The 10,970-nt window shown below is 29.9% G+C and overlaps 1 protein-coding gene across 2 annotated transcripts; it reads right to left on the reverse strand.

The window, feature by feature from the left end:
• Positions 1 to 8,252: 8,252 nt before the first annotated feature.
• Positions 8,253 to 10,654, reverse strand: LOC105113270 (uncharacterized). 2 transcript variants are annotated; one of them, XM_011009373.1, is made up of 4 exons: positions 10,429 to 10,654; positions 10,182 to 10,224; positions 9,941 to 10,070; positions 8,253 to 8,819 (listed from the first exon to the last, which is right to left on the reverse strand). In XM_011009373.1, the coding sequence occupies exons 1-4, from the start codon at positions 10,554 to 10,556 to the stop codon at positions 8,563 to 8,565; spliced, it is 558 nt and encodes a 185-aa protein (XP_011007675.1). In that variant the 5' UTR covers positions 10,557 to 10,654; the 3' UTR covers positions 8,253 to 8,562. The 2 variants fall into 2 exon arrangements, with proteins under 2 accessions (XP_011007675.1, XP_011007674.1); XM_011009372.1 differs by having other exon boundaries at positions 10,182 to 10,651.
• Positions 10,655 to 10,970: the final 316 nt, after the last annotated feature.

Here is a 10,970-nt window from a genome sequence, read left to right on the forward strand (position 1 = left end):
GGAGCCACTTGAAAACATGAAAATTATAGAAAATTGTCTCAGCTTTCTTGTGTAAAAAATTACCGAACAGTGTTCCGATTTGGATTGCACCGACATCTCTTTTCTAATTTTGGTCATCTCTTTGCCCTTGCAATTTAAGTTCTTAAAGTCATCAATCAATCCTTTCATTTATGTGATAGGCCTGCATTTAAAATGAATATTTACCACAAATTAAAGGTATCTTATATTATTAGATATATTATTATAAAACATGTTTTAGTTGAGTTATTGATACTTCAAGTGCAAAATGATGATATAAAACCTTGATAAAAATAAATTTTTAAGTATCAATCACCTCACTCAACCCGTGATTTGACTTGATGGTGAACAATTATGCTACGATCGATAATTTACTGTGGTTAGTACAACCATTCCATAATGATTTATGAGAATCTTTCAACATATCAAAAAACCTTGCTGCATTTGCATTAGGTTCTTCTTCTAAGATTAGACATTTACTGACATTACCTTCACTCATTCTCATTGCATCTATAACCATATTCCTATAAGGATTACTATTGTCATTTCCAACTTCATGCATGTTGCTAGTACTAGAAGTTGACCCAATGACCCTTTTTACTATGCTCTCATAAAAAACAAATAGTTCTCCGTGTGCATACCAACATAGGTAATCATCCATGAACCCTTTGGTTAGAAGATAGATTAGACATTTACTGACATTACCTTCACTCATTCTCATTGCATCTATAACCATATTCCTATAAGGATTACTATTGTCATTTCCAACTTCATGCATGTTGCTAGTACTAGAAGTTGACCCAATGACCCTTTTTACTATGCTCTCATCAAAGACAAATAGTTCTCCGTGTGCATACCAACATAGGTAATCATCCATGAACCCTTTGGTTAGAAGATGCATCGTTACAATATCTTGATGTAGAAACTTTAAATTTTTACACTTCCTGCATGGACACTTAATACCGCCATCAGTAAAATTTCTCGGGATAGATGTTGTGAAATTAATAAAACCCTAAAAACTATTACAATAATCCATCCTCCGCAATCCTTAGGGTGAGTCTCGATACATCCATGAATGATCATCTATGACTTCTATCGAACCTCCATAAAATTATGATGACAACATATATTAATTAACTATGTTACGTAAATAAAATAACAAAAATATTGGTTTGCCCTGACATTATCCAACAAATTAAAAAAACACTTATGTTAAATATTTATTATCAATTATCAATTATCAACTATCAACATCTATATAAATTTATACATATATAAATTTACGGAAGTCACAACTTCGCAATAGAATTAATAAAAATTAAAATGGACCCATTAAACAAGCTATTATTTATTTCATTATAACACATCTAGTTCAGTGTAATTGAAACAAAGTTTTAACAATTTACAAACAAATATAATTTGACAAAATCTAAAACAAACTATAACAACTATAAAATTATACATTCATACTACAAGTTTCTTTGACAAATAACAATCAAATAAGTACATATATTAGCAACATACATATACTTAAAAAAAAAGCTTACAAAAAATAATAAAGTCCACTAGGATGAATATTGTAACCACATACAAAGTCCAACCGGCTACAGTTTAGGAGGGGAAAAGAGAGATGGGGAAGAAGAAGGAGAAACAGAGGAAGAAAATGTCAAAAAAGTGGGTATATACTGGCTTTTACTGATGGAATCACCGGTATGCCAATAAGTGATTCCATTGATGGAAATGCCACGTCGCTATATGCCTATCCCGGTTTCAATCCCTTGATAATTTCATTGGTAAAATCATCTGAAAAAAATCCACGTCATTATATCATTGCAACTTTCCAAAAAAACATGTATTGACCATCAACGATACGGTCAGTATATACTAACGGAATATGTTCGTCGGTATATATCAAGCGTATAGCGATGGCTTTTATCTATCGATAAATACCAACATATTTTGAGATGGAATTGTGTCCGTTGGTAATAATTTCCAAAGAAAAAAGATTGTCAATAAATACCAACAGATTTTGAGATGAAATTATGTCCGTCGGTAATAATTTCCAAAGAAAAAAGATTGTCAGTGATTCCGTTGGTATTCCTCAATTTTCTGGTAGTGACTTGATATAAGAATTGAAGTGTAATGGTTAGTGTGTGTTCGATAACATAGTGTGTAGAGTGTATTTTAATTGAAAATATATTAAACTAATATTTTTTTAATTTTAATTTTTAATATCAAAATGTCAAAATTATCAAAAATAATTTTAAAAAGAATATTTTTTAAAATAAAAAATAATTTGAAAAATACTTTAAAAAATAGAAACAACTATAATATTATGTTTAAAATTGTAGTGCATAGTGTTTTTCAAAATAAATTCTCATTTGAAAATATATTAAAATAAAATTTTTTAATATAAACATATCAAAATAAAAAAAAATATCAATTTAATTTTTTAAAACTAAAAATATTTTTAAAAAACACTAAAAAACATACACAAGCTATCCCAAATACATCATAAATAGCACAAAGAGAAATTTATTTATTTTTAGATAATTTTTATGGTTGTAGTTTAAAAAAGAAAATTTTAAAAAAATATGATTAGTTGTAGTTAGTCGGATTTAAATATATGTTTGATAAAAATTATAATTAAAGTTTATATATAGTAATATATATATATATATATCGGATTTAGATATATATTTGATAAAAATTATAGTTAAAATTTATATATAGTAATATATATATATATATATATAATTTATTTTATAAAATTCGGTTAAAAATACATAAAAACCATTATATAAAAACTTGATCTTAAATTTAATTTTTTATAATAAGTATTATAGTATAAAAATTTGTTGGTGGAGCATCATCTCAAGTTCTGAAAGAACAAACGACGTCTCTTTCTCCTGTTTCTGGCTTCTGAAGTTCTTAAAGAACGAACGGCGTCTCTTTCTCCTGTTCATGGCTTCTCAAGTTCTTAAAGAACGAAGCACGACCGCTAACAGCGTTTGTTTGCCGCTAACACACAAGACAGCGGAAAACAAACGCAGTCGTGGTTCGTTCTTTAAGAACTTGAGAAGCCATGAACAGGAGAAAGAGACGTAGTTTGTTCTTTCAGAACTGGAGATGATGCTCCCCCAACAAATTTGCTAGTTCGTCAAGTGTCGGTGCAACATGGCTCCAGCGCCTATCCGCTCCAAAGTTAACGTCAACGGTCAACTACTCAAAAGAGAGGCAAGAGGTACGTGGCATGGACCCACGTATTCAAGGCATAATTACATTGGGTTTAGAAAATCGTGCGCGTTGCCCTCTTAAATGGTGAAACTCTTAACTTAAATATTCAACTTCAAAAAATAAGGTAAAGGAGTGATATTGATTAAAAAACACTTATAATCCACTTACCTTCTCATATTTTGATAAAATAAAAAAAACAGAATATAAAGATATGACATAATAAGCTTTTGGTTAACATCTTTTTAGTGTTAATATAATTATTATTAATTTTGTTTTTCTATTGGTTTTGATAATAAAAACGTTATAGAACTAAATTTTTTATATCACAATTAGGTTTTTTTACTATTAATTATTATTAAATAATTATTTATTTTTAACCTCATGTATTTATACTCATGAATTATCTTTTCCCTTTAAAACTCACGACTTGCATCTAATAGGATACTTACCATCATCATAGATGATTAATAGTCTTTTAACACGTTATATCTATAATAAACTATATTTTTTATTAATTGTTTTTTTTAGTTTATCTTTTTATTTGTTGGTCTGTTTAAGATTTAAGATAGACCTTTCTTTATAAAAAATATCTTTATCTTATCAAACTAAAACTTAATCATTTTAAAACTTAAATTTTAATGGTGTATTTATTTTTATTTTATATCTTTAAAACTTAGAAATATACTTTACAATGTAATTTTATACTCTTAAATATTAAAGTCTATAATTAATTCATAACATTTTATTTTTTTTCAATTCATTTTATTTAATATCAGGAATATACATTAAATTATAAAATTCAAATTTCAATTATTAATTAAACAAATGAATTTTTGTAGTGCTTTTAAAATTTTGACCAAATCTTAATGGATAATCATAAATTTATCATACTCATTAATTGATTTTGTATTTCTTAAAGTATAATAAAAATACAATTTAATTTGTTTTAAAATATACATGAATTTTTTTAGAATTTAGCCATATATAACTTAAAATAAAGTTGTATCTTTTCAAAGAAAAAGTTTTGTTGTTTTTGCTTAAGGAAACAAGTTTATTTAATATTTTAAAAAATATCTAAAATGTAGGTCATAATTCTAAAATATTAAATATAAAAGGATAAAAATAAAGTGAAGAACTTGAAATTAATTGTTGATGATCGTCTTAAAATTTTAAAAATGATTTAAAATAGACTAAGATTATAATTGATAAAAAAAAGATTAAAAATTTTATTGGAGTGTGTTTGCCAAGCAAATCTTAAGATAAAAAAATTATTTTTTAATGAATTTTAATCTGGCCAAAGAACTTAAACTTTTAAAGGCTCAACCCAATTGCCTGGACTTACTATATAGCCTAAAAAAACAAAATAAAATGAAGCACACTTTACTTAAAAAGAATATAATTATAATTATTTTTTAAAATATTTTTTATTTTAAAATATATTAAAATAATATTATTTTTAATTTTTAAAAATTATTTTTAACATCAATATATTAAATACTATCAAAATATCAAAAAAATGTTAATTTAAAACAAATAAAAAATAAAAAATCTTTAATTTTTTTAAAATTTATGAAAAAAATAAACGAGATACTGAAGACAAAAAAAAAAAACACAACTCATGGTCCAATTGTTTTTTATTTTATTTTAAATGAATTTGAAAGGGCCTGAACCATAAACATAAAGCTAAAACAAGATTTATCTTTTGTTTTAAAAAACGAGACACCATGTCCAGCATCCCTTTTCTTCACAAACCAGAATTTATGTAAAACCTTTACACAACTAAAACCTTTAAACATGAGATTGTCAAAAGCAACAGCAGCTTCACATTTCAATAACACTGAGAAGCAGCCACTTTTGTAAGCATACCCGAGAAATCAGCTGCGCTTGCATCACCAGGTATATCTCTAAGCTTTCTTCCTTTCGTATGAAGTCTCTTGTAAAAAGAGAAGGAGCATGTTTTAGATATAATAGGTTTTGAAATGATGGTCAGCATGTTTGTTCTTTATAGGATAAGTACCATAAAGTTTGCACCCTTCAGTATAAGAAAAGGTAGCCTGTGTATAGAATATCCGTCTAATGCTGGGAAAAATTTCATTGACGGTTGGTTACCATTTACTCTTTTTACTTTGTGCAAAGTGAAGCAAAGTGTTTGTTAGTTATGTTGCCTACGGTTGATAAGGCTACTACTGCTCAAGGTCTCTGCCACTGTACGTGCTACGAATGGAGAAGAAGAAATGGATACTGCTGGGTTGTTGTGGTACTTGATGCAGTAGTGTAATTACCAGTTGGAGTTTTTCTGGAAACCAGTTGACCGGTTGAGTTACTTGTCTGCTGAAAAGAAGAAGAAGAACACTGCTGCTACTCTTTCTTTTTATTTCTCAGAGGCTGTGAAAAAAAAAAGATAGATGAATTGTGGATGATGGGTCTGTTCGATTTTTGGAAATGGAGACTAAGAGGTCTTTGGATATGGAAGAGGATGATGGCTTTCTCAGTGATCTCTGGTTGTTGTTCTTGGATGGAACAGGGGGGATGAGGTTGTTTGATTGCTGTGTGCTTTTCGATATGGAGCAGAGGAGGTGATAGTGTTCGCGGCTGGAACAGGGAGGATTCCGGTCTCCTCTCCGTTCTTTCTTCAACATGTCTCTGCTACTTTTATTTATAGGGGATCCCTAGAGAGGTATCAACTCTCCTCTTCGTTTCAATCCTCACCATTCAACCCCCTTCTGATCAATCCTTTCCCTTCATAACAAACCAACAAACCTTGTACCCTCCCATCAGGCTGTCGAAGGCTGACTGAGTTAAGGGCCTTGAACTTTCATTGCAGTGGCTCTCAGGTGACAACTCGACAGGAACCATGCTGGAGTCATAGTACGACGTAAGGTCTACCTGAGAAGTGTCCCTTTTTGTCTTAACTCATGCGTGGGAGGCGTTTAATGGCTCTGCAAAAGGATCTCTCGCCAGCTTTCTTCATGGGAACAATGAGGAAGAAAATGAATAGTGACGCCAAACAGAGCCGTTTTGTTCATTTCTTTCCTTATTTTCAGGATGGTCCCGATCGTTTGACTTTCGTTAAGCTCAATTGATTTTCCTAAATTTCTTTTTCAATTGAGTCCCTGGTCATGTTGATTTAGACCCTTATGTTTTGGCATATTGTTCAATATGGTACCTCCTCTCTCTTCATTTTTTTTAATTTTATCTTTAAATTTTCTTTATTTATTTAATCTTTTTATAGCCTAATTCCGTGATATGAAGTTTTAAATTGTGGTAGAAAAATAAAATTAAAAGATAGAAGATTGTAATGTAAAACATAAAGAAATGTAAAACAGAAAGAAAATGTAAAACAGAAAGAAAATGCGTGGTTAGTTTCAAAATTGTTAGATTTTTTATAAATGCGTGGTTAGTTTCAAAATTGCTAGATTTTTTATATTGATCCAAAAGCTCGTTTTATTTATTTTTCAATTAATCCAAAAGCTCGTTTTATTTATTTTTCAATCCCTAAATTTAAAATAGGAGAGAGAAGGTCACTCAGAAGTAACGAATGAGAAAGAAAATAGTCATTTAATTATATTTTGACAATAAAAATGATCAATCTTCGGGTCATGACTTTCATTTAATAAAAAGGATATGATGATAATAGTTTTTTCTCTTAGAATTTTTATTGGTTAATTTTTTTTTTATTTTTTTAATGATTTTGAATGTTTACAAGTAATTTATAATAGATTTTATAATATTTTCATGTAGTATGACTTAAAATTTGAGTTTTGGAGTGCAAAACTTGAATTCTAATTTTTTAATTACTAGAGGTGATTGCGTTATAGTAGGTGATAGGTCCTCAACTACAATAAGTGATTTGCCTCCTGATATTTTTTTTTAAATAGACAAATTCAATAGCCATTTAAAAAAAAATTAAGGGTAGGGCTTCTTTTTATATTAATTAATATCTTTGATCCTTTTAAGTATTAATTAATACCCTCTCTTTATATTTTTTTTTTATGTATCTTTTACTTTGTTCTATTATTTATTTAAATTTTAATCAATATCTTATATTTAAAAAAATTCACTTTTCTTAAATAGTAATTTTTTAAAATTCTTTTGTATTTTTTATAATGTTTCAAAGAAATTATTTTGATTTATTTTTAAAAAATTTTCTTATAATATTTGATATAATTTATTTGTATTCACATGAAGCATTTATAAAAATAAAAACTAGTTGCTTATGATAAGAAAAATGACATCTTAGGTTAAAAAAAAACATATAAATTAAAAAAAAATCTTGGTTAAATATTTACACTCATATATCTTTGGTTTTTAAAAGAAAGATTGGTTTTCTATTTTAGCTTATATATAAAATTGATAATTCTTTCTCAATTTATCAAATAATTATTAAAAAAAATTTAAATTAATACCCTCTCTTTGATTTTTTTTTAAATAATTTTTTAGAGATTATTTTATTCTTTTATATTTGGTATAAATAGAATTTATTTGCATGACAAATTTATAAAAATAAAAAGTATTTTTTTTAAGAAAAAACAACTTCTAAAATATTTGTGCGCGCTAAATTATCTTTTGAATATTTGCACGCTCAACTATCTTTTGCTTTTGACAAGAAAAAACTTTCATTCAAATATTTAATTCACACTAACAATTTTTTTTTTTTACAATTTATCAATTTTTAAAAAATAATGATACAATAAAATATATCCATAATATTATCACATTTTTTTTATCACCACGATAAAAATCGACTTCAAATCCTACTCACAATGCAAATACATGTTTGCATTTCTAAATAAAAATAAAAATGATGATATTTTAAAAGGCATCAACACCGTTAACACATTCCTCTATTATACTTGAGATTCTACAGTAGAAACCAGTTCTCTCCTACACTCAACGCCGTGGAAAGGTGACAAAATAAATGAAGATCAACAGAAACGGTCAGGAAATAACAACTAACATGCAGATAACAATTTCCAAACGAAAATAAAATCTAACAAACGATTACCTTCTAGATCTTCGAGTGTCTGATACAATTATCCATTGAGGGGGAAAACGGCGATCAGCCATCTCAGTTTTGCATCGTATAGCAGCAACTAATACAACCTCCCAGCAAAGTAACTAAGATGCTACGAGCATAAATATAACTTGCCTAAGAATCTAGCCATGGATGTCTTCCTTGGTTCGAGAATTCCAAAAATACCAACCCAAGCCATCAACTAGACAAAACAACCAACTTATTCTTACAACACTTCTGACATCCGAGTTACTAACCTTATCTGCTAAAGTGATTGACATGAATTCCACTAGCTACACCTCTGCAGGTTCTGGCCTTTCCAAATTTGTTGCCAGAGGTTCTGGGCTATCCAAATTTCTTGCCACACACTTACATATAGGCAAGTTCTCATTCTTACTCAGAAGCTTCAACGATGGATGAACCTCAATATCACGCACGTATGCTCTATCTTCAATATCTAGATTGCTTACATCCACCTCAATTTTTTGAGGAATTTGTTCAGCTGGGCAAATATATTTTAATGTACTTCTGATCATCTTCAGATGGCCTCCTGTTTTGGCATTGGAGTAAAGTGGGAAACACAAATACACCATCAGATATTTTTACAACTTTGGAACAAGTTTTTAGCAAGGAAAAATGATGATTTTGACAGAAATTTACAGGTATAGTTGATATTTCCGAAATGTTTTTGTCTGAAACTTATTACCACACCTTTATCATGCCATTTGCATTTCTTTTTCCTTACCTAGCAAAGAAACATTATTTCTCAATTATGTGGTAAATCAATGGGCACCAGTGTGCTATTCTAATCAATGCTAGTAGTTGGTTACTCCAGTGTTGTATTCTAATCACTAGATTGGAGAGAGAACTAAGCCATATGCAACAGAGTGGACTTACTTTTGGAAGAGAGTTAATGGCACATCTACCGCAGAGATGGTTAACAGATACAATTTCAGGAAGCTAAAGTTAGGGCATCATCCCTGTCATAATGATGAAGGCATGTTGATCAAAGGGAAGGTGTTCTTTATAGTTGTATGGGTTCTAGTTTGTAGTTTATCTAGTCTAATTAAGACTTGATGCTCTATCATGTCATCACTGTATTTATAACTTTTCCTGGAATGAACCTTGCCATATGCTTAAAATGATTGTCTTAATCCATCAGAATCAGGACTAGTTACATGAACTTCCGTAGAAAGATGTGGCAAAGGATTGCGACGTAAAAGACTAAACTGTCAAACACCGATGACAATTTTACATAACAAAGTAAAAAAATGAAAGAAGCCCAGTCTAAGATAGTAATCTGAGAGAACCATGACCATCAACAGCACACCTAAAATCCTACAAATTTTGAAGAAACTTGCATGCTAAATAGCCTACAAGTGCCAGCATGAGGGAAAAAAAACCCTAAAAGCCTTGAAAATTTATAGATCGTTCGCTTCTACCCTAGCATTTACCCATTAAAGAAAGAGAAAACAATGTATCATCCCCCCACAGACCAAATCATGTTATAAAGCCACATACTTGTCACAATTCATCACTTCAATCATCTGAAAACCCCACAAAATACACACACACACACACACACACACACACACACACACACACACACACACACACACACACACACATATACACACATATATAAATGAATTGGACAAAAGAAAAATCTACCTTTCTTAAGACCAGGACAATTTTCTTCTCCTTTGAAAACAACAGGCACGTCAACTTTCAGTTCCGTTCCCTTATCAGCCCAGACAAACACCAAATTCAATATCTTCCCTGTCTTTTCAGACCTATGTATCTATAATACAATCCAAAAAAAAAAACATAAAACCAAACACACTATTAATAAAAAAACACAAACCTCAAATTCTCAAGATTGAAAAGTAAGAAAAAAAGGAACGTGACTTGCCTTAATGGGCAATACAGTTCCGGATTCAAGCAACACCGAGGACCCAGACCCAGCTCGGATCTGAAGAGGGAAAGTAGTGGAGCAAAAGAAAGGGAGTTGTACGGACTTAAGAATGGCTTGAATCTGTTTTTTCTCAGTAGTCAGTAGTCTCTTTCTTGAGGTCAATCCGTTTGATGGGTTTTTATCAAGAAGACTTTGAGGAAAAACAACAGCAGGGATTCTGCCTTGCTCTCTTTCTCTAGCTGAGACTCTTCTGCCTGCAACCTCTCGAGGTATTGCTTGGATTGTGTGGTAACGTGAAGATTGAGAGTGAAATGGCTGCGGTGGTTGTGGGTATTGAATTGCCGTCCTTAGGCCGCGCCACCACTTGGCCATTTTTTTTTTATCAAAAGGGTATGCTTAAGCCTTGAGGGGTTTTGCCTTTTACGTGGCAGATTTAGGGGTTTGAGGTGTGGGGTTTTGGGGCTTGATTTGAGTGTAATATTATTATTATTATCGAACTTGGGCCTTTTCAAGCACATTTTTCATTATTAACGAGCTAAGAGTAACCTCAGATGTCTTCGTTTTTGGTTAAAACTAAATTGCTCAAAATTTATGGTGCGAATCACTCCTCTGAATACTTCTTATTTTAGCGTAATGTCACGATTATCCATGTACGCCTTTTCTTCTTTTCTTTTTTTTTTATGAATTTAACCCTTGTTAATTTTTATTTTTATTTTTAATGAATTTTATACTTTTGCTACTGTTCAATTAAGGTTTTCAACTAGTTTATACAATACATTAAAACAT

The sequence above is a fragment of the Populus euphratica genome, unplaced genomic scaffold, assembly GCF_000495115.2.
Source record: "Populus euphratica unplaced genomic scaffold, PopEup_1.0 scaffold406.1, whole genome shotgun sequence".
In the NCBI taxonomy this organism is placed as follows: Eukaryota; Viridiplantae; Streptophyta; class Magnoliopsida; order Malpighiales; family Salicaceae; genus Populus; species Populus euphratica.

Bases quoted from the DNA above. Each gene is read 5' to 3' on its own strand.
- LOC105113270 (XM_011009372.1), bottom strand. From the start codon at position 10,556: ATGGCCAAGTGGTGGCGCGGCCTAAGGACGGCAATTCAATACCCACAA. The intron at 10,071-10,181 runs GCAAGTCACGTT...ATTGTATTATAG, and splicing joins GAACTGTATTGCCCATTAAG to ATACATAGGTCTGAAAAGAC. The intron at 8,820-9,940 runs GTAGATTTTTCT...ATGCCAAAACAG, and splicing joins TTGTCCTGGTCTTAAGAAAG to GAGGCCATCTGAAGATGATC.